General features: G+C 45.0%; 1 protein-coding gene across 1 annotated transcript in view; it reads left to right on the top strand.

Annotated features, from left to right (window-relative positions):
- The window catches only part of LOC139387415 (ST6 (alpha-N-acetyl-neuraminyl-2,3-beta-galactosyl-1,3)-N-acetylgalactosaminide alpha-2,6-sialyltransferase 5a), a 38,459-nt gene extending 14,424 nt beyond the window's left edge, over positions 1 to 24,035 (top strand). The window contains exons 3-6 of the mRNA XM_071133568.1: positions 14,537 to 14,770; positions 19,511 to 19,689; positions 23,427 to 23,534; positions 23,806 to 24,035. Coding sequence (XP_070989669.1) covers positions 14,537 to 14,770; positions 19,511 to 19,689; positions 23,427 to 23,534; positions 23,806 to 24,034 — 750 coding nt within the window. The 3' untranslated portion in view covers position 24,035. The remainder of the gene's footprint in view (positions 1 to 14,536; positions 14,771 to 19,510; positions 19,690 to 23,426; positions 23,535 to 23,805) is intronic.
- The last annotated feature ends 872 nt before the right edge of the window (positions 24,036 to 24,907 follow it).

Below are 24,907 nucleotides of genomic sequence, written 5' to 3'. Positions count from 1 at the left end.
CCAAATGACATAGTGGAGAAGGTACGATGGGATTCAAAATGGTCGGTGGTCTGTTTGTTAACTTTGTTAACTTGGCTTTCGAAGACCTTAGAAAGGCAGGGCAGGATGGATATAGGTCTATAACAGTTTGGGTCTAGAGTGTCTTCCCCCTTTGAAGAGGGGGTGGACCGCGGCGGCTTTCCAATCTTTGGGGATCTCAGAAGATACGAAAGAGAGGTTGAACAGACAGACAGACAGACAGACAGACAGACAGACAGACAGACAGACAGACAGACAGACAGACAGACTTTTCCATAAATATTCTGAATGAGTCATCCATATTTAATAACACTTGCCAAGCCAGGCAGAAGAAACATGTTCTCTGAGTTTGAAATGTCAATATGCACTGAGTGAGCCTGTCTGATTAAATGAGGATTCACACACATCAACACACACACACACACACACACACACACACACACACACACACACACACACACACACACACACACACACACACACACACACACACACACACACACACACACACACACACACAAACACACACATATACACACACAAACATATACACACACACACAGGAAACACACACACACACACACATATATAGACACATACACATATACACACACACAGGAAACACACACACACACATATACACACACACATACACACACACACACACAAACACAGGATGAAGGGTATTGATTCATCCTTCTGGGGATGTGAGCAGCAGTGCATCACTCAATGAAATGTCCAATTTATTCTCCTGTGCTTGTTCTCCCAGACATAAATGTATTGACATATAGGTGACATAGCAAGTGGGGACAGCAGACTGGGATAGGGAGAGACTGAATATTTCTGTAAACACACCAGCCAGCTAGTCTGTGCATGCTCTGAGGACGCGGCTGGGGATGCCGTCTGGGCCAGCAGCCTTGCGAGGGTTAACACGTTTAAATGTCTTGATAGTTTTGCGTGAATGCCGCCATCTGTTTCTGGTTAGGGTAGGTTTTAATAGTCACAGTTGGTAAACATAGGTAACAGTAGGTAAACATAGGTAACAGTAGGTAAACATAGGTAACAGTAGGTAAACATAGGTAACAGTAGGTAAACATAGGTAACAGTAGGTAAACATAGGTAACAGCAGGTAAACATAGGTAACAGTAGGTAAACATCCCCAATAGCTGTCCCAGTCCGCGTGATCAAAACAATCTTGATGCGTGGATTTCGTTTGGTCAGACCAGCAATGACTAGTCCTTAGCACGGATGCATCCTGTTTGAGTTTCTGTCTATAGGAAGAGAGGAGCAAGATGGAGTCGTGGTCAGATTTGCCTAAAGGAAGGCAGGGGAGGGCCTTGTATGCATTGCGGAAGTTAGAGTAGCAGTGAGCCAGTGTTTTGCCAGGCGAGTGCTACAGTCAACAAGCTGATAGAATTTAGGTATCCTTGTTCTCAAATGTTCTTTGTTAAAATCTCCAGTTATAATAAATGCAGCCTCAGGATATATAGTGTCCAGTTTGTATAAAGTCCAGTGTAGTACTTTGAGGGCCGTCGTGGTATCGGCTTGAGTGGGGAGGGGGGTGTACACGGCTGTGACAATAACCACCAAGAATTCTCTTGGGAGATAATACAGTTGGCATTTGATTGTGAGGAATTCTAGGTCAGGTGAACAAAAGGACTTGAGTTCCCGTATGTTGTTACAATTACACCATGAGTCGTTAATCATGAAACATACACCCCCGCCCTTCTTCTTCCCGGAGAGATGATTATTCCAGTCGGCGCGACGCACAAAGAATCCAGGTGGCTGTACCGTCTCCGATAGCATATCCCGAGAGAGACATGTTTCCGTGAAACAGAGTATGTTACAATCCCTGATATGTCCCTGGAAGCAACCCTTGCCCTAACTTCGACTACCGGGAAAGTCGTATTCCTGGTTGTATTCCTGGTCATAGTCCTGGTCGTATTCCTGGTTGTAGTCCTGGTCGTAATCCTGGTTGTAGTCCTGGTCATATTCCTGGTTGTATTCCTGGTCGTAGTCCTGGTCGTAGTCCTGGTCGTAGTCCTGGTTGTAGTGCTGGTCGTAGTGCTGGTCGTATTCCTGGTTGTAGTGCTGGTCGTAGTCCTGGTCGTAGTGCTGGTCATAGTCCTGGTCGTAGTCCAGGTCGTAGTGCTGGTCGTATTCCTGGTCGTAGTCCTGGTCGTATTCCTGGTTGTATTCCTGGTCGTAGTCCTGGTCGTAGTCCTGGTCGTAGTCCTGGTTGTAGTGCTGGTCATAGTGCTCGTCGTATTCCTGGTCGTAGTGCTGGTCGTAGTCCTGGTCGTAGTGCTGGTCGTAGTCCTGGTCGTAGTGCTGGTCGTAGTCCTGGTCGTATTCCTGGTTGTATTCCTGGTCGTAGTCCTGGTCATAGTCTTGGTCATAGTCCTGGTTGTAGTGCTGGTCGTAGTCCTGGTCGTAGTCCTGGTCGTAGTCCTGGTCGTAGTGCTGGTCGTAGTCCTGGTCGTAGTCCTGGTCGTAGTCCTGGTCGTAGTGCTGGTCGTAGTCCTGGTCGTAGTCTTGGTCGTAGTCCTGGTCGTAGTGCTGGTCGTAGTGCTGGTCGTAGTGCTGGTCGTAGTCCTGGTCGTATTCCTGGTACAGTTCATACAGTTCCTCCCGGCTATAGTTCTTCCTGGCTTATATCCTATAGTTCTTCCTGGCTTATATCCAATAGTTCTTCCTGGCTTATATCCAATAGTTCTTCCTGGCTTATATCCAATAGTTCTTCCTGGCTTATATCCAATAGTTCTTCCTGGCTTATATCCAATAGTTCTTCCTGGCTTATATCCAATAGTTCTTCCTGGCTTATATACAATAGTTCTTCCTGGCTTATATCCAATAGTTCTTACTGGCTTATATCCAATAGTTCTTCCTGGCTGTATGTAATAAGACTTAATAAACCCAGATTTCCTGGGGTAACAATGTAAGAAATAATACATTTAAAAAACTAAATACTGCAAAGTTTCCTAAGAACTAAAAGCGAGGCAGCCCTCTCTGTCGGCGCCAAGATCACAAAGGGAAACTCGGCCGCAAGCTGTCCAGTACCTCACGCCTACCAGACGAGCTAAATACCTGTTATGCTCGTTTCGAGGCTAGCAACACTGGACCATGCAAGACAGCACCGGCTGACGCACTCACGCTCTCCGTAACCAATGTTTTGTAAGTCCTTTAAACAGGTTAACATTCACAAGGCTACAGGGCCAGGCCGACTATTTGGCAACTGCTTGGCATCTGACCGCAATGTGCTACAGTACAGAGGTTAATGCATACGACCCAGTATGTGCTACAGTACAGAGGTTAATGCATACGACCCAGTATGTGCTACAGTACAGAGGTTAATGCATACGACCCAGTATGTGCTACAGTACAGAGGTTAATGCATACGACCCAGTATGTGCTACAGTACAGAGGTTAATGCATACGACCCAGTATGTGCTACAGTACAGAGGTTAATGCATACGACCCAGTATGTGCTACAGTACAGAGGTTAATGCATCCGACCCAGTATACAGCACATTCAGAAAGTATTCAGACCCCTTTCCCTTTTCCACATTTTGTTACGTTACAGCCTTATTCTAAAATGAATTAAATCAACTTGTTTTTCTCATAAATCTACACACAATACCCCATAATGACATCACAATACCCCATAATGACATCACAATACCCCATAATGACATCACAATACCCCATAATGTCAAAGCTATTTTTTTTTTTTTTTTTACAGTTTTGAAAATGTATTAATATAAAAAAAAAAACATAAATACCTTAATTACATAAGTATTCAGATTCGCTATGAGACTCAAAGTTGATATCAGGTGCATCTTGTTTCCATTGAAACAAGTTTCTACAACCTGGAGTGCACCTGTGGTAAATTAAATTGATTGGACATAATTTAGAAAGGCACACGCCTGTCTATACAAGGTCCCACAGTTGACAGTGCATGTCAGAGCAAAATCCAAGCCATGAGGTCGAAGGAAATGTCCGTAGGGCCCTGAGACAGGACTGTGTCGAGGCACAGATCTGAGCAAGGGCACCAAAACATTTCTGCTGCTTTGAAGGTCCCCAAGTACACATTAGCCTCCATTATTCTTAAATGGAATAAGTTTGGAACCACCAAGACTCTTCCTGGAGCTGGCCTCTGGCCAAACTGACCAATCAGAGGAGAAGGGTCCTCTGAGACTCTCTTAGATAGAGAAGGAGAGGGGAGGTGCAAGGCGAGAGAAAAGAGAGAGAGAGAGACCTAGAAGGGTAGAAGGGGGATGGACAGATAGAGAGGAGGCAGAGAGAGGGAGAAGAGAGAGAAGAGGTAGAGATAGCGAGCTCCCAGGGGATCTCTTCTCTTTTGTCACAGTCCTGCGTTTTGATTTGTCAGGTGTCGTGAGGAGAAGAGGACTCAAACTATTCCAGCATCTCTGTGGATCTGTGGAAAAGAGGGAGAGGACCGGAAGATACGTAGACAGATATAGATGGATAGAGAGCTCTGTCATGAGGAGAGGAGGATTGGAGCCATTCTGCCATGCCGTCTCTCCATGGAAGGAAAGAGGGTGGGAGAGAGAGAGAGCAGATAGAAAGAGAACAGCCTCTCTCAGATTGTCTCTGAGACATGCGATTACCAGACAGACTCTCAGATATAGGTAACAGGCCAGGGCAGGAGGCAGGAGCTGGAGTGGTGGAAAACAGAAAACAGTACCCCTACCTCCCTAGTACTGCATGCTATAACAAACAGTACCCCTACCTCCCTAGTACTGCATGCTATAACAAACAGTACCCATACCTCCCTAGTACTGCATGCTATAACAAACAGTACCCCTACCTCCCTAGTACTGCATGCTATAACAAACAGTACCCCTACCTCCCTAGTACTGCATGCTATAACAAACAGTACCCCTACCTCCCTAGTACTGCATGCTATAACAAACAGTACCCCTACCTCCCTAGTACTGCATGCTATAACAAACAGTACCCCTACCTCCCTAGTACTGCATGCTATAACAAACAGTACCCCTACCTCCCTAGTACTGCATGCTATAACAAACAGTACCCCTACCTCCCTAGTACAGCATGCTATAACAAACAGTACCCCTACCTCCCTAGTACTGCATGCTATAACAAACAGTACCCCTACCTCCCTAGTACTGCATGCTATAACAAACAGTACCCCTACCTCCCTAGTACTGCATGCTATAACAAACAGTACCCCTACCTCCCTAGTACTGCATGCTATAACAAACAGTACCCCTACCACCCTAGTACTGCATGCTATAACAAACAGTACCCATACCTCCCTAGTACTGCATGCTATAACAAACAGTACCCCTACCTCCCTAGTACTGCATGCTATAACAAACAGTACCCCTACCTCCCTAGTACTGCATGCTATAACAAACAGTACCCCTACCTCCCTAGTACTGCATGCTATAACAAACAGTACCCATACCTCCCTAGTACTGCATGCTATAACAAACAGTACCCCTACCTCCCTAGTACTGCATGCTATAACAAACAGTACCCCTACCTCCCTAGTACTGCATGCTATAACAAACAGTACCCATACCTCCCTAGTACTGCATGCTATAACAAACAGTACCCATACCTCCCTAGTACTGCATGCTATAACAAACAGTACCCATACCTCCCTAGTACTGCATGCTATAACAAACAGTACCCCTACCTCCCTAGTACTGCATGCTATAACAAACAGTACCCATACCTCCCTAGTACTGCATGCTATAACAAACAGTACCCCTACCTCCCTAGTACTGCATGCTATAACAAACAGTACCCCTACCTCCCTAGTACAGCATGCTATAACAAACAGTACCGCTACCTCCCTAGTACTGCATGCTATAACAAACAGTACCCCTACCTCCCTAGTACTGCATGCTATAACAAACAGTACCCATACCTCCCTAGTACTGCATGCTATAACAAACAGTACCCCTACCTCCCTAGTACTGCATGCTATAACAAACAGTACCCCTACCTCCCTAGTACAGCATGCTATAACAAACAGTACCGCTACCTCCCTAGTACTGCATGCTATAACAAACAGTACCCCTACCTCCCTAGTACTGCATGCTATAACAAACAGTACCCCTACCTCCCTAGTACTGCATGCTATAACAAACAGTACCCCTACCTCCCTAGTACTGCATGCTATAACAAACAGTACCCATACCTCCCTAGTACTGCATGCTATAACAAACAGTACCCCTACCTCCCTAGTACTGCATGCTATAACAAACAGTACCCCTACCTCCCTAGTACTGCATGCTATAACAAACAGTACCCCTACCTCCCTAGTACTGCATGCTATAACAAACAGTACCCCTACCGCCCTAGTACTGCATGCTATAACAAACAGTACCCCTACCTCCCTAGTACTGCATGCTATAACAAACAGTAACCCTACCTCCCTAGTACTGCATGCTATAACAAACAGTACCCCTACCTCCCTAGTACAGCATGCTATAACAAACAGTACCCCTACCTCCCTAGTACTGCATGCTATAACAAACAGTACCCCTACCTCCCTAGTACAGCATGCTATAACAAACAGTACCGCTACCTCCCTAGTACTGCATGCTATAACAAACAGTACCCCTACCTCCCTAGTACTGCATGCTATAACAAACAGTACCCCTACCTCCCTAGTACTGCATGCTATAACAAACAGTACCCCTACCTCCCTAGTACTGCATGCTATAACAAACAGTACCCCTACCTCCCTAGTACTGCATGCTATAACAAACAGTACCCCTACCTCCCTAGTACTGCATGCTATAACAAACAGTGCCCCTACCTCCCTAGTACTGCATAAAACAGTAGGAAGAGAACTCAGACAGACAGGAAATTTCCACGACACAAGTCATGCACACACACACACGCACGCACGCAGACAGACAGACAGACAGACAGACAGACAGACAGACAGACAGACAGACAGACAGACAGACAGACAGACAGACAGACAGACAGTAGTAGGAGAATACACGTTGCTCCGACTCTCACTTCAAGTCACACGTTACAGTTTTTTTCAATCACTTCGGCACAATTTTCAGATGTATATTTTCAAACTGTTAACACTTGTAAACGCCCCCTATCGTCTGTTCAGAATCTTTGATTGTGCATTCATTGGGGTTTCACACATCTTCCAACCCCGCAGCGCACACACTTTTACACACACCAACTGATTAATGGATGGATGTTGTTGTTTTCATGCTTTGTTTGTTCTTTTCCATTTTATGTCTCTCTCTGATAAGCTACCCAAGAAAGGGCTGAAACTAGCTCATATTAATACTGAATATGTAGCCTACAAAATAAGCTTCATGAAATCCATAACTTGCTAACATCAGATAACATTCATATACTGGCCCACGCTTTGTACTGGTCGCCAAACCCACTGGCTACAGGTTATCTATAAGTCTCTGCTAGGTAAAGCCCCGCCTTATCTCAGCTCACTGGTCACCATAGCAGCACCCACCCGTAGCACGTGCTCCAGCAGGTATATTTCACTGGTCACCCCCAAAGCCAATTCTTCCTTTGGCCGGCTTTCCTTCCAGTTCTCTGCAGCCAATGACTGGAACGAATTGCAAAAATCACTGAAACTGGAGACTCATATCTCCCTCACTAACTTTAAGCACCGGCTGTCAGAGCAGCTCACAGATCACTGCACCTATACATAGCCCATCTGTAAATAGCCTATCCAACTACCTCATCCCCATACTGTATTTATTTATTTATCTTGCTCCTTTGCACCCCAGTACCTCTATTTGCACATTCATATTTTGCACATCAATCACTCCAGTGTTTAATTGCTATATTGTATTTACTTTGCCACCATGGCCTATGTATTGCCTTACCTCTCTTTTCTTACCTCATTTGCACATGCTGTATATGTATATAGACTTTTTTATACTGTATTATTGACTGTATGTTTGTTTACTCCATGTGTAACTCTGTGTTGTTTGTGTCGAACTGCTTTGCTTTATCTTGGCCAGGTCGCAGTTGTAAATGAGAACTTGTTCTCAACTAGCCTACCTGGTTAAATAAAGATGACATTTAAAAAATTAAAAAATAATTGTTAAATACTGTATTAGCCATTTCTGAGACTCACTTAGATGACAGCAGTAACATCTACAGAAGAGACAGGAATGCCTGCGAGGGAGGTGTTGCTGTATATATCCAGAGCCATATCCCTGTAATGTTTATAGGGGAGGTGTTGTATATATTCAGAGCCATATCCCTGTAATGTTTATAGGGGAGGTGTTGTTGTATATAGTCAGAGCCATATCCCTGTAATGTTTATAGGGGAGGTGTTGCTGTATATTCAGAGCCATATCCCTGTAATGTTTATAGGGGAGGTGTTGTTGTATATATTCAGAGCCATATCCCTGTAATGCTTAGAGAAGATCTTATGTCAATTGTTATTGAAGTGTTGTGGTTGCAGGTTCACCTGGCACATCTAAAGCCTTTTATTTTGGGGTGCTGCTATAGGCCACCAAGTGCTAACAGTCAGTATCTAAATAATATGTGTGAAATGCTTGATAGTGTATGTGATGTAAACAGAGAGGTCCACTTTCTTGGGGACCTGAATATTGACTGGTTCTCATCAAGCTGTCCACTAAAGAGGAAGCTTCTCACTGTAACCAGTAATCTGGTTCAGGTTATTAATCAACCTACCAGGGTGTTTACAAACACTACAGGAACAAGATCATCCACATGTATTGATCACATTTGTACTAATACTGTAGAACTTTGTTCTAAAGCTGTATCTGTTCCCATTGGATGCAGTGATCACAATATAGTGGCTATATCCAGGAAAGACAAAGTTCCAAACGCTGGGACTAAAATAGTGTATCAGAGATCATACAAAATATTTAGCTGTGACTCTTATGTGGATGATGTTAAAAATATTAGTTGGTCCGATGTGATTAATGAGGAGCATCCAGACGCTGCACTTGATGAATTTATGACATTTCTTCTTCCAATGATTGATAAACACGCACCTGTTAAGGTACTGACTGTTAGAACTGTTAAGGCTCCATGGATTGATGAGGAATTGAAAAACCATATGGTTGAAAGAGATGGGGCAAAAGGAGTGGCTAATAAGTCTGGCTGTACATCTGACTGGCTGACTTACAGCAAACTGAGAAATGATGTGACTAAACTCAGCAAAACGAAGAAGAAACTGTATTATGAAGCCAAGATCAACGATATAAAGAATGATGGAAAACACTTTGGAGGACTTTAAATGAAATGATGGACAGAAAGACAAATTCAACTCCATCTTTCAACTCCATCTTATTCATCACCTTGGGGCGGCAGGGTAGCCCAGTGGTTAGAGCGTTGGACTAGTGACCAGAAGGTTGCAAGTTCAAATCCCTGAGCTGACAAGGTACAAATCTGTCATTCTGCCCCTGAACAGGCAGTTAACCCCACTGTTCCTAGGCCGTCATTGAAAATAAGAATTTTGTTCTTAACTGACTTGCCTAGTAAAATAAATAAAAAATATAAAAAATTATCACAAAACCATTTGATGTTGCCAATTTTTTAAGTGATTTACTTCATTTGCAAAGTGGGCAAACTTGGGCAGGAAATGCCAACAACAAACAGTGAGAAATCGAATTTATGCATAAAATAACTAATAATGAACGAAAAGTTAGTGTGGGAGAAGTTTAAAAATGATTGTTATCGATCAATAATGACAAACCTCCTGGCATTGACAACTTAGATGGAAAGCTACTGAGGATGGTAGCTGACTCTATAGCCACTCCTATCTGTCAGATCTTTAATCTGAGCCTAGAGGAAAGTCTTTGTCCTCAGGCCTGGAGGGAAGCCAAAGTCATTCCGCTACCCAAGAGTGGTGAAGCAGTTTTACTGGTTCTAACAGCAGACCTATCAGCTTGCTGCCAGCTCTTAGCAAGCTGGTGAAAAAAATAGCGTTTGGCCAAATACAATGCTATTTCTCTGTAATCAAATGAACAACAGACTTTCAGCATGGTTATAGAGAAGGGCACTCTAAGATGTACTGGACTGACACTAATGACTGATGATTGGTTGAATGAAATTGATAATAAGATGCTTGTGGGTGTCGTACTGTTAGATTTCAGTGCAGCCTTCTATATTATTGACCATAACCTGTTGTTGAGAAAACATACAGTACCAGTCAAAAGTTTGGTCACTCCTACTCATTCCAGGGTTTTTCTTTATTTTTACTATTTTCTACATTGTAGAATCATAGGGAAGACATCCAAATTATGAAATAACGTATATATGAAATCATGTAGCAACCAAGAAAGTGTTAACAAAAATCTAAATATATGCCTTGATGACAAATTTGCTCACTCTTGGTCCTAGACTTGGTGCTCTGGTACTGCTTGCCGTGCGGTAGCAGAGAGAACAGTCTATGACTAGGGTGGCTGGAGTCTTTGACAATTATTTAGTCCTTCCTCTGACACCGCCTGGTGTAGAGGGCCTGGATGGCAGGAAGCTTGGCTCCAGTGATATACTGGGCCGTACGCACTACCCTCTGTAGCCCCTTACGGTCGAATACCAAGCAGTTTCCATACCAGGCGGTGATGCAACCGGTCTGGATGCTCTTGATGGTGCAGCTGTATAACTTTTTGAGGATCTGGGGACCCATGCCAAATCTTTTCAGTCTCCTAAGGGGGAAAAGGCGTTGTCGTGCCCTTTTCACAACTGTCTTGGTGTGTTTGGACCATGATAGTTTGTTGGTGATGTGGACACCAAGGAACTTGAAACTCTCGACACGCTCCACTACAGCCTTGTCAATGTGAATGGGAGCGTGTTCGGCCCTCCTTTTCCTGTAGTCCACGATCATCTCCTTTGTCTTGCTCACATTGAGGGAGAGGTTGTTGTCCTGGCAGCACATTGCCAGGTCTCTGACCTCCTCCCTATAGGCTGTCTCGTCGTTGTCGTCGATCAGGCCTACCACTGTTGTGTCATCGGCAAACTTAATGATGGTGTTGCAGTCGTGTTGGCCATGCAGTCATGAGTGAACAGGGAGTACAGGAGGGGACTAAGTACACTACCCTGAGGGGCCCCTGTGTTGAGGATCAGCGTGGCAGATGTGTTGTTGTCGACCCTTTCCACCTGGGGACGGCCCGTCAGGAAGTCCTGGATCCAGTTGCAGATGGAGGTGTTTAGTCCCAGAGTCCTTAGCTTAGTGATGAGCTTTGTGGGCACTATGGTGTTGAACGCTGAGCTGTAGTCAGTGCACAGCAGTCTCACATAGGTGTTCCTTTTTGTCCAGGTGGGAAAGGGCAGTGTGGAGTGCGATTGAGATCCCCCCCCCCCCCCCTTCAATGTAGTTACTTGTTATTCTTTCAATTAAGTTATGTTCGGATATAACTGATGCTGTAGCCATTGCCCAGCACAGGCGCTTCTTGTTGTCGTCATAAACTAAACCCACCTCACAAATTATCTAAGGACGCTGATTGGCCGGCCATACGGTGGAGGGAGAGGGAGGGGCTTAAACGGTTTGAATCTGGCCGTGGGCAGACTGTATCTGTGTAGGGAAAGAGAATGTAAACTCGAGAGATCAGGATGGTTCTATCTAACATCACCTCCATCTATCTAACATCACATCCATCTAACTAACATCACCTCCATCTATCTAACATCATCTAACATCACCTCCATCTAACTAACATAATCTAACATCACCTCCATCTAACTAACATCATCTAACTTCACCTCCATCTATCTAACATCACCTCCATCTATCTAACATCACTTCCATCTATCTAACATCACATCCATCTAACTAACATCACTTTCATCTATCTAACATCACTTCCATCTATCTAACATCACATCCATCTAACTAACATCATCTAACATCACCTCCATCTATCTAACATCACCTCCATCTATCTAACATCACTTCCATCTATCTAACATCACATCCATCTAACTAACATCACCTCCACCTATCTAACATCACCTCCATCTATCTAACATCACATCCATCTAACTAACATCACCTCCATCTAACTAACATCATCTAACATCACCTCCATCTATCTAACATCACCTCCATCTATCTAACATCACTTCCATCTATCTAACATCACCCCCATCTAACTAACATCATCTAACATCACCTCCATCTATCTAACATCACCTCCATCTATCTAACATCACTTCCATCTATCTAACATCACATCCATCTAACTAACATCACCTCCATCTATCTAACATCACCTCCATCTATCTAACATCACATCCATCTAACTAACATCACCTCCATCTATCTAACATCATCTAACATCACCTCCATCTATCTAACATCACCTCCATCTATTTAACATCAACTCCATCTATCTAACATCACCTCCATCTATCTAACATTATCTAACATCACCTCCATCTATCTAACATCACCTCCATCTAACTAACATCACCTCCATCCATCTAACATCATCTCCATCTATCTAACATCACCTCCATCTATCTAACATCACCTCCATCTATCTAACATCACCTCCATCTATCTAACATCACCTCCATCTAACTAACATCACCTCCACCTATCTAACATCACCTCCATCTATCTAACATCCCCTCCATCTAACTAACATCATCTAACATCACATACATCTATCTAACATCACCTCCATCTATCTAACATCACTTCCATCTATCTAACATCACCCCCATCTAACTAACATCATCTAACATCACCTCCATCTATCTAACATCACATCCATCTAACTAATATCACCTCCATCTATCTAACATCACCTCCGTCTATCTAACATCACATCCATCTAACTAACATCACCTCCATCTATCTAACATCACCCCCATCTAACTAACATCATCTAACATCACCTCCATCTATCTAACATCACCTCATCTATCTAACATCAACTCCATCTATCTAACATCACCTTCATCTATCTAACATTATCTAACATCACCTCCATCTATCTAACATCACCTCCATCTAACTAACATCACCTCCATCCATCTAACATCAACTCCATCTATCTAACATCACCTCCATCTATCTAACATCACCTCCATCCATCTAACATCACCTCCATCTATCTAACATCACCTCCATCTATTTAACATCACCTCCATCTAACTAACATCACCTCCACCTCCATCTATCTAACATCACCTCCATCTAACTAACATCATCTAACATCACCTAGATGGAGGTGATGTTAGATTATGTTAGATAGATGGATGTGATGTTAGTTAGATGGAGGTGATGTTAGATGATGTTAGATAGATGGAGGTGATGTTAGATGATGTTAGATAGATGGAGGTGATGTTAGATAGATGGAGGTGATGTTAGATAGATGGAGGTGATGTTAGATTATGTTAGATAGATGGAGGTGATGTTAGTTAGATGGAGGTGATGTTAGTTAGATGGAGGTGATGTTAGATTATGTTAGATAGATGGAGGTGATGTTAGATAGATTGAGGTGATGTTAGTTAGATGGAGGTGATGTTAGATTATGTTAGATAGATGGAGGTGATGTTACCTAGATGGAGGTGATGTTAGATTATGTTAGATAGACGGAGGTGATGTTAGTTAGATGGAGGTGATGTTAGATTATGTTAGATAGATGGAGGTGATGTTAGATAGATGGAGGTGATGTTAGATTATGTTTTTACAACTTGATTGGAGTCCACCTCTGGTCCTCTCCCTCTGGACCTCTCCCTCTGGTCCTCTCCCTCTGGCCCTCTCCCTCTGGTCCTCTACCTCTGGTCCTCTCCCTCTGGTCCTCTTCCTCTGGTCCTCTCCCTCTGGTCCTCTCCCTCTGGTCCTCTCCCTCTGGACCTCTCCCTCTGGCCCTCTCCCTCTGGTCCTCTCCCCTCTGGTCCTCTCCTCTCTGGTCCTCTCCCTCTTGTCCTCTCCCTCTGGTCCTCTCCCTCTGGTCCTCTCCCTCTGGTCCTCTCCTCTCTGGTCCTCTCCCTCTGGTCCTCTCCCTCTGCTTCTGGTCCTCTTCCTCTGGTCCTCTCCCTCTGCTTCTGGTCCTCTCCCTCTGGTCCTCTCCCTCTGGTCCTCTCCCTCTGGTCTTCTCCCTCTGGTCCTCTCCTCTCTGGTCCTCTCCCTCTGGTCCTCTCCCTCTGCTTCTGGTCCTCTTCCTCTGGTTCTCTCCCTCTGCTTCTGGTCCTCTCCCTCTGGTCCTCTCCCTCTGGTCCTCTCCCTCTGCTTCTGGTCCTCTTCCTCCCTCTCTCTATGAAAATAACAAAATCTCTCCCTCTCTCCTCCAGCCACTGAAGGGATTATTATTATAATATTAGATGACTATTATTATTTTAAGATGCACTGCTGTAGCATCCATGTCTTCCTCTCTCCCTCGTCCTCTCCCCTTTCCTCTACTAAAATAACAAAACATCCCTCTCTCCCTCGTCCTCTCCCCTTTCCTCTACTAAAATAACAAAACATCCCTCTCTCCCTCGTCCTCTCCCCTTTCATCTACTAAAATAAGAATAACATCCCTCTCTCCCCCAGCCTCTGAGAATGCACTGCCATAGCTGTGCGTTGGTCACCAGCTCTGGTCACCTGATGGGTGGTGGTCGCGGCGAGGAGATCGACCGGGCGGAGTGTGTCATCCGTATGAACGACGCCCCCACGGCGCTGGGGTACGGGCGAGACGTTGGGCGCCGCACCTCGCTACGCGTCATCGCTCACTCCAGCATGCAGAGGGTCCTACGGAACCGCCACGAACTGCTCAACGCATCCCAGGTTAGATGATTCTCTGGGATTTCAAACGTGCATCTTGTGTAAACGGTTTGGTTGAACAGCAACACTCTCGACTCCGAACTAGACATGTGACGACGGGGTACAAGTCCCTACTCAGCCTCTCCTCTCTGTGTCCTGATCTGCTATACTTCCATTACTTCTTTCTGCATGTTGTTGATGAATGTTGTACTACTGGGGACAATATAGGTCACAGTGTTATCTACTGGGGACAATATAGGTCCAGTGTTATCTACTGGGGACAATATAGGTCACAGTGTTATCTACTGGGAACAATATAGGTCACAGTGTTATCTACTGGGGACAATATAGGTCACAGTGTTATCTACTGGGGACAATATAGGTCACAGTGTTATCTACTGGGGACAATATAGGTCACAGTGTTATCTACTGGGGACAATATAGGTCACAGTATTATCTACTGGGGACAATATAGGACTGTTGTTGAAGAATGTTGTACTACTGGGGACAATATAGGTCACAGTGTTATCTACTGGGGACAATATAGGTCACAGTGTTATCTACTGGGGACAATATAGGACTGTTGTTGAAGAATGTTGTACTACTGGGGACAATATAGGTCACAGTATTATCTACTGGGGACAATATAGGACTGTTGTTGAAGAATGTTGTACTACTGGGGACAATATAGGTCACAGTGTTATCTACTGGGGACAATATAGGTCACAGTGTTATCTACTGGGGACAATATAGGACGGTTGTTGAAGAATGTTGTACTACTGGGGACAATATAGGTCACAGTGTTATCTACTGGGGACAATATAGGTCACAGTGTTATCTACTGGGGACAATATAGGTCACAGTGTTATCTACTGGGGACAATATAGGTCACAGTGTTATCTACTGGGGACAATATAGGTCACAGTGTTATCTACTGGGGACAATATAGGACTGTTGTTGATGAATGTTGTACTACTGAGGACAATATAGGTCACAGTGTTATCTACTGGGGACAATATAGGACTGTTGTTGATGAATGTTGTACTACTGAGGACAATATAGGTCACAGTGTTATCTACTGGGGACAATATAGGTCACAGTGTTATCTACTGGGGACAATATAGGTCACAGTATTATCTACTGGGGACAATATAGGTCACAGTGTTATCTACTGGGGACAATATAGGTCACAGTGTTATCTACTGGGGACAATATAGGTCACAGTGTTATCTACTGGGGACAATCTAGGACTCTTGTTGAAGAATGTTGTACTACTGGGGACAATATAGGTCACAGTGTTATCTACTGGGGACAATCTAGGACTCTTGTTGAAGAATGTTGTACTACTGGGGACAATATAGGTCACAGTGTTATCTACTGGGGACAATCTAGGACTCTTGTTGAAGAATGTTGTACTACTGGGGACAATATAGGACTCTTGTTGAAGAATGTTGTACTACTGAGGACAATATAGGTCACAGTGTTATCTACTGGGGACAATATAGGTCACAGTGGTATCTACTGGGGACAATATAGGTCACAGTGTTATCTACTGGGGACAATCTAGGACTCTTGTTGAAGAATGTTGTACTACTGGGGACAATATAGGTCACAGTGTTATCTACTGGGGACAATCTAGGACTCTTGTTGAAGAATGTTGTACTACTGGGGACAATATAGGTCACAGTGTTATCTACTGGGGACAATATAGGACTGTTGTTGAAGAATGTTGTACTACTGAGGACAATATAGGTCACAGTGTAATCTACTGGGAACAATATAGGTCACAGTGGTATCTACTGGGGACAATATAGGTCACAGTGTTATCTACTGGGGACAATATAGGACTGTTGTTGATGAATGTTGTACTACTGAGGACAATATAGGTCACAGTGTTATCTACTGGGGACAATATAGGTCACAGTAGTATCTACTGGGGACAATATAGGTCACAGTGTTATCTACTGGGGACAATCTAGGACTCTTGTTGAAGAATGTTGTACTACTGGGGACAATATAGGTCACAGTGTTATCTACTGGGGACAATATAGGACTGTTGTTGAAGAATGTTGTACTACTGGGGACAATATAGGTCACAGTGGTATCTACTGGGGACAACATAGGTCACAGTGTTATCTACTGGGGACAATATAGGTCACAGTGTTATCTACTGGGACCCTATAGGATTGTTGTTAATGCATGTTGTACTACTGGGACCCTATAGGATTGTTGTTAATGCATGTTGTACTACTGGGACCCTATAGGACTGTTGTTAATGCATGTTGTACTACTGGGACCCTATAGGACTGTTGTTAATGCATGTGAAAAACATTCAATAAAATTCTCTCTAAAAGGCTCATTGTCAATAGGGCAGTGCGCTTGTCGACAAAGAAACCTATGATTGAATCCCTGCATAAGTGTTTTCAATAATGCTTTCACAGTGTTATCTACTGGGGACTGTTGGGATGACTTCGTTGATGCACTTATCGATGAAGCTGGTGACTGAGGTGGTGTACTCTTCAATGCCATTGGATGAATCCCGGAACATATTCCAGTCTGTCCCAACAAATCAATCCTGTAGCTTAGCATCTGCTTCATCTGACCACTTCTGTATTAAGCGAGTCACTGATACTTCTTGCTTTAGTTTTTGCTTGTAAGCAGGAATCAGGAGGATCGAATTGTGTTCAGATTTGCCAAATTGGGGGCGAGGGAGAGCTTTGTATGCGTCTCTGTGTGTAGAGTAAAGGTGGTCTAGGGTTTTTTTCTCTCTGGTTGCATATTTAACATGCTGGTAGAAATGAGATAAAATGGATTTAAGTTTGCCTGCATTAAAGTCCCCGGCCACTAGGAGTGCTGCTTCTGGATGAGCATATTTTTGTTTGCTTATGGCCTTATAGAGTTGGTTGAGTGCGGTCTTAGTGCCAGCATTGGTTTGGTGGTAAATAGATGGCTACGAATAATACAGATGAGAACTCTCTTGGTAGATAGTGTGGTCTACAGCTTATCATAAGGTACTCTACCTCAGGCGAGCAGAACCTTGAGACTTCTTTAATATTAGACATTACGCACCAGCTGTTATTGACAAATAGACACAGACCCTCCCCCTCGTCTTACCAGACGTAGCTGCTCTGTCCTGCCGATACACGGAGAAGCCAGCCAGCTCTATATTATCTGTGTCGTCGTTCATCCACGTCTTGGTGAAACATAAGATTTTACAGTTTTTAATGTCCCGTTGGTAGGATAGTCTTAATCGTAGATCATCCAGTTTTTTTCCCCAATTATTGGCCAATAATACCAAAGGTAGTGGTGGTTTACCTACTTGTCAGCGAATTCTTCAAACAATGTGAAAAAACTCAACAAAATAGCACAGTTGGTAACGTTACATTCTCCTCCCTCTAGGACACAGTGTTTATCAGTAGTAACATTACATTCTCCTCCCTCCAGGACACAGTGTTTATCAGTAGTAACATTACATTCTCCTCCCTCCAGGACACAGTGTTTATCAGTAGTAACATTACATTCTCCTCCCTCCAGGACACAGTGTTTATTAGTAGTAACATTACATTCTCCTCCCTCCAGGACACAGTGTTTATCAGTAGTAACATTACATTCTCCTCCCTCCAGGACACAGTGTTTATCAGTAGTAACATTACATTCTCCTCCCTCCAGGACACAGTGTTTATCAGTAGTAACATTACATTCTCCTCCCTCCAGGACACAGTGTTTATCAGTAGTAACATTACATTCTCCTCCCTCCAGGACACAGTGTTTATCAGTAGTAACATTACATTCTCCTCCCTCCAGGACACAGTGTTTATCAGTAGTAACATTACATTCTCCTCCCTCCAGGACACAGTGTTTATCAGTAGTAACATTACATTCTCCTCCCTCCAGGACACAGTGTTTATCAGTAGTAACATTACATTCTCCTCCCTCCAGGACACAGTGTTTATCAGTAGTAACATTACATTCTCCTCCCTCCAGGACACAGTGTTTATCAGTAGTAACATTACATTCTCCTCCCTCCAGGACACAGTGTTTATCAGTAGTAACATTACATTCTCCTCCCTCCAGGACACAGTGTTTATCAGTAGTAACATTACATTCTCCTCCCTCCAGGACACAGTGTTTATCAGTAGTAACATTACATTCTCCTCCCTCCAGGACACAGTGTTTATCAGTAGTAACATTACATTCTCCTCCCTCCAGGACACAGTGTTTATCAGTAGTAACATTACATTCTCCTCCCTCCAGGACACAGTGTTTATCAGTAGTAACATTACATTCTCCTCCCTCCAGGACACAGTGTTTATCAGTAGTAACATTACATTCTCCTCCCTCCAGGACACAGTGTTTATCAGTAGTAACATTACATTCTCCTCCCTCCAGGACACAGTGTTTATCAGTAGTAACATTACATTCTCCTCCCTCCAGGACACAGTGTTTATCAGTAGTAACATTACATTCTCCTCCCTCCAGGACACAGTGTTTATTAGTAGTAACATTACATTCTCCTCCCTCCAGGACACAGTGTTTATCAGTAGTAACATTACATTACATTACATTCTCCTCCCTCCAGGACACAGTGTTTATCAGTAGTAACATTACATTCTCCTCCCTCCAGGACACAGTGTTTATCAGTAGTAACATTACATTCTCCTCCCTCCAGGACACAGTGTTTATCAGTAGTAACATTACATTACATTCTCCTCCCTCCAGGACACAGTGTTTATCAGTAGTAACATTACATTCTCCTCCCTCCAGGACACAGTGTTTATCTTCTGGGGGCCCAGTAGTTACATGCGGCGGGATGGGAAGGGTCTGGTCTACAACAACCTGAGGTTGATGAACCAGGTGCTGCCCAAACTAAAGGTCTACATCATCTCCAGGCAGAAGATGCTGCAGTTTGACGAACTCTTCAAGAGGGAGACGGGCAAGGACAGGTGAGTTTCACTTGCAAGCTAGAGTACTGTAAAAAATGATGAGTTGAACAGAAGTGGCTCGGAGTCTGAGATGAACCACGAATGAGACTTCAAAGACTTGCGTTATCTCCCAAAGTAAGTTTGAATAAATCAAGTCAACTGCTTCCTTTAAAGAACGGAAAACATTACAAAAGTTACGTTATAAGTCGTGATCAGTATTGGCAACATTTAGGCTTTTTCTTCCCTTCAAATAGCTTATATGATTAATTTAGAAGAAAGAACTTAATCTCAAATCAAACATTTTTTTATCAAATCAAATTGTATTTGTCACATGTGCTGAATACAACCTTACCGTGAAATGCTTACTTACAAGCCCTTAACCAACAATGCAGTTTAAGAAATTGAGTTACTAATATATTTTGTAAATAAACTAAAATAAAAAAATCTAATAAATCAAAAAGTAAATGTACATAACAATAATGAGGCTATATACAGGGTATTACGGTACAGAGTCAATGTGGAGGCTATATACAGGGTGTTACGGTACAGAGTCAATGTGGAGGCTATATACAGGGTATTACGGTACAGAGTCAATGTGGAGGCTATATACAGGGTATTATGGTACAGAGTCAATGTGGAGGCTATATACAGGGTATTACGGTACAGAGTCAATGTGGAGGCTATATACAGGGTATTACGGTACAGAGTCAATGTGGAGGCTACATACAAGGGGTACCGGTACAGAGTCAATGTGGAGGCTATATACAGGGTATTACGGTACAGAGTCAATGTGGAGGCTATATACAGGGTATTACGGTACAGAGTCAATGTGGAGGCTATATACAGGGTATTACGGTACAGAGTCAATGTGGAGGCTATATACAAGGTATTACGGTACAGAGTCAATGTGGAGGCTATATACAGGGTATTACGGTACAGAGTCAATGTGGAGGCCATATACAGGGGGTACCGGTACAGAGTCAATGTGGAGGCTATATACAGGGGGTACCGGTACAGAGTTAATGTGGAGGCTATATACAGGGTATTACGGTACAGAGTCAATGTGGAGGCTATATACAGGGTATTACGGTACAGAGTCAATGTGGAAGCTGTATACAGGGGGAACCGGTACAGAGTCAATGTGGAGGCTATATACAGGGGGTGCCGGTACCTAGTCAGTGTGCGGGGGTACAGGTTAGTCGAGGTGATTTGTAAAGTGACTGCAGAGATAATGAACAGCGAGTAGCAGCAGTGTAAAAACAAAGGCGTGGCCAATGTAAATAGTCCGGTGGCCATTTGATTAGTTGCTCTGCAGTCTTATGGCTTGGGGGTAAAAGCTGTTAAGAAGCCTTTATGGTCCTAGACTTGGTGCTCCGGTACCGCTTGCCGTGTGGTAGCAGAGAGAATAGTCTATAACTTGGGTGACTAGAGTCTTTAAAAAAATGTTGGGCCTTCCTTGACACCGCCTAGTATATAGGTCCTGGATGGCAGGAAGCTTGGCCCCAGTGATATACTGTGCCATACGCACGACCTTCTGTAGCGCTTTACGGTCAGATACCAAGCAGCTCCCATACCAGGCGGTGATGCAACTGGTCAGGATGTTCTCGATGGTGCAGCTGTATAACTTATTGAGGATCTGGGGACCCATGCCAAATCTTTTCAGTCTCCTGAGGGGGTAAAGGTGTTGTTGTGCCCTCTTCACAACGGTCTGTGTGTTTGGACCATGATAGATTGTTGGTGATGTGGACACCAAGGAAATTGAAACTCTCGACCCGCTCCACTACAGCCCCATTGATATTAATGGGGGCCTCTTCGGCCCTCCTTTTCCTATAGTCCACGATCATCTCCTTTGTCTTGCTCACATTGAAAGAAAGGCACCACACTGCCAGGTCTCTGACCTCCTCCCTGTAGGCCGTCTCATCGTTGTCGGTGATCAGGCCAACCACGTCAACTTAATGATGGTGTTGGAGTCGTGTTTGGCCACGCAGTCGTGGGTGAACACAGGGAATACAGGAGGGGACTAAGTACACACCCCTGAGGGGCCCCAGTGTTGGGGATCGGCTTGGCAGATGTGTTGTTGCCTACCCTTACCACCTGGGGGCGTCCGGTCAGGAAGTCCAGGATCTAGTTGCAGAGGCAGGTGTTTAGTCCTAGGGTCCTTAGCTTAGTGATGAGCTTCGTGGGCACTATGGTGTTGAACGCTGAGCTGTCGTCAATGAACAGCATTCTCACATAGGTGTTCCTTTTGTCCAGGTGGGAAAGGGCAGTATGGAGTGCGATTGAGATTGCGTCACCTGTGGTTATGTCGGGGCGGTGTGTGAATTGGAGTGGGTCTAGGGTTTCTGGCATGATGGTGTTGATGTGAGCCATGACCAGCCTTTCAAAGCACTTCATGGCTACCGACGTGAGTGCTACTGGACAGAAATATAGGGAGGTTTCCTTCGCTCTCTTGGGCACAGGGACTATGGTGGTCTGTTTGAAACATGCAGGTATTACAGACTCGGTCAGGGAGAGGTTGAACATTTCAGTCAAGACACTTTCCAGCTTTAATACATACACGTCCTGGTAATCCGTCACAGTTGTCCGGAACAGCTGGTGCTCTCATGCATGCTAAAGGATCTCCCTCAGGTAGTGGGGCAGAGTTTCATCTCTTTCAGATAGTGGGGGCAGTTAGGCATCTCGCTCGTTCATAGTGTGCTCCATTCTGAATCCCTACCCATTGATACTGAACAAAACAAAAAGCATGAAAGGCTTTGTTTCCCTCTCTCTCTTTCTCTCTCTCGCTCTGAGGCGTGGCTCTGGGAGTCTGTCTGCTGCTGGGATCCTATCTGATTAAATGGCACGCTATTCCCTACATAGTGCACCCTATTCCCTACATAGTGCACCCTATTCCCTACATAGTGCACTAGTGCACTACTACCACCAGGGTGGTACTACTACCACCAGGGCTCATAGATCTCTAGTCAAATGTAATACACTAAATAAGGAATAGGAGGCCATTGGGGACACAAGCTCCCTTCAGACAGGCAGACACCACCAGGAAAATCCCTTTGGGGAGGATTTAGCGCCCGATTCAGTCTTGTGAAATGTAGGTCTTTCCTACACACGCCTTTCCTACGGACTTCTCAGGCGTGGTTCCCTTGAATACATGTAATTCAACCGCTGAAAACCCTTCCATTTACCGGCCAGCAGATTTCTTCATGGGAGTATTTCTTCAATAGGGTCTTAAGTAAATCTATCTAAAGCCACAGGTTTCCTGTAGACGGGACACTTGGCATTCAGGCCAACGAGTTCAATCTTGGTTTCAACAGACCAGTGAATCTTGCTTCTCATGGTCTGAGAGTCATTTAGGTGCCTTTAGGCAAACTCCCTCCCAGCAGGCTGTCATGTTCCGTTTACTGAGGAGTGGCTTCCATCTGGCCTCTTTACCATAAAGGACCTGATTGGTGGAGAGCTGCAGAGATGGTTACCGCACATTTTTTAAATTTTTAATTTCACTTTTCTTTATTATCTATTTCAATTGCTTTGATAATTTAAATATTTGTTTCCTATGCCAATAACGCCCATTTAATTTAATTGAGAGAGAGAGAGAGATGGATGGATGAGTGGATGAGTTTACATGGACAGGGGAGTTACTGATTACCTATGCCAGACAATCTTCTATAACCTCATTCCACCTCCCCCTCCTCCCTGTCTCACCTCTCTCTCTACCCCCCCCCCCCCCCCCCCTTTTCCCTCTCTCCCTCCACCTCCTCCAGGCGAATCTCTAACTCGTGGTTGAGTACTGGTTGGTTCACTATGACCATAGCTCTGGAGCTGTGTGACCGGATCAATGTCTATGGCATGGTGGCTCCAGACCACTGCAGGTGAGAACTGATCTCTCTCTCTCTCTCTCTCTCTCTCTCTCTCTCTCTCTCTCTCTCTCTGTCTCTCTCTCTCTCTCTGTGTCTCTCTCTCTCTCTGTCTCTCTCGCTCTCTCTCTCTCTCTCTCTCTCTCTCTCTCTGTCTCTGTCTCTGTCTCTGTCTCTGTCTGTCTCTGTCTCTGTCTCTGTCTCTGTCTCTGTCTCTCTCTCTCTCTCTCTCTCTCTCCCTCTCTCTCTCTAATAATCTATCCTGTGTTCCTGTTGCCCCTCCTAGAGAGCCCCAGCCCCCATCCTCCCCCTCCCCCTACCACTACTACGAGCCCCTCGGTCCAGAGGAGTGTGCCATGTACATCAGCCATGAGCGGGACCGCAGGGGCAGCCATCACCGCTTTATCACAGAGAAGAGGGTCTTCACCAGCTGGGCTCGAACCTTCAACATCCACTTCTACCAGCCTGACTGGGAGCCCCCACCGCTGACCCCGCTAACCGCTGACCCCCACTAACCACTGATCCCCGCTAACCACTGACCACCGCTAACCACTGACCACTGCTAACCACTGACCACTGCTAACCACTGACCACTGCTAACCACTGACCCCCGCTAACCGCTAACCACTGACCCCAGCTGACCGCTGACCACCGCTAACCACTGACCACTGCTAACCACTGACCCCCGCTAACCACTGACCATTGCTAACCACTGACCCCCGCTAACCGCTAACCACTGACCCCAGCTGACCGCTGAACCTGCTAACCGCTGACCACCGCTAACCACTGACCACCGCTAACCACTGACCACTGCTAACCACTGACCCCCGCTAACCACTGACCCCCGCTAACCACTGACCCCCGCTAACCACTGACCACTGCTAACCACTGACCCCCGCTAACCACTGACCACTGCTAACCACTGACCCCTGCTAACCGCTAACCACTGACCCCAGCTGACCGCTGAACCTGCTAACCTCTGACCACCGCTAACCACTGACCACTGCTAACCACTGACCACTGCTAACCACTGACCCCCGCTAACCACTGACCACTGCTAACCACTGACCCCCGCTAACCACTGCTAACCACTGACCCCCGCTAACCACTGACCACTGCTAACCACTGACCCCCGCTAACCACTGACCCCCGCTAACCACTGACCCCCGCTACCACTGACCACTGCTAACCACTGACCCCCGCTAACCACTGACCACTGCTAACCACTGACCCCCGCTAACCGCTAACCACTGACCCCAGCTGACCTCTGAACCTGCTAACCGCTGACCACCGCTAACCACTGACCCCCCGCTAAACACTGACCCCGCTAACCACTGACCTCCGCTAACCACTGACCCCCGCTGACCGCTGACCCCCGCTAACCACTG

The sequence above is a fragment of the Oncorhynchus clarkii genome, chromosome 28 (assembly GCF_045791955.1).
Source record: "Oncorhynchus clarkii lewisi isolate Uvic-CL-2024 chromosome 28, UVic_Ocla_1.0, whole genome shotgun sequence".
Lineage (NCBI taxonomy): Eukaryota > Metazoa > Chordata > Actinopteri > Salmoniformes > Salmonidae > Oncorhynchus > Oncorhynchus clarkii.
The sequence above is the reverse complement of the archived record's forward strand: the minus strand, read 5'-3'. Positions and strand labels throughout refer to the sequence as shown.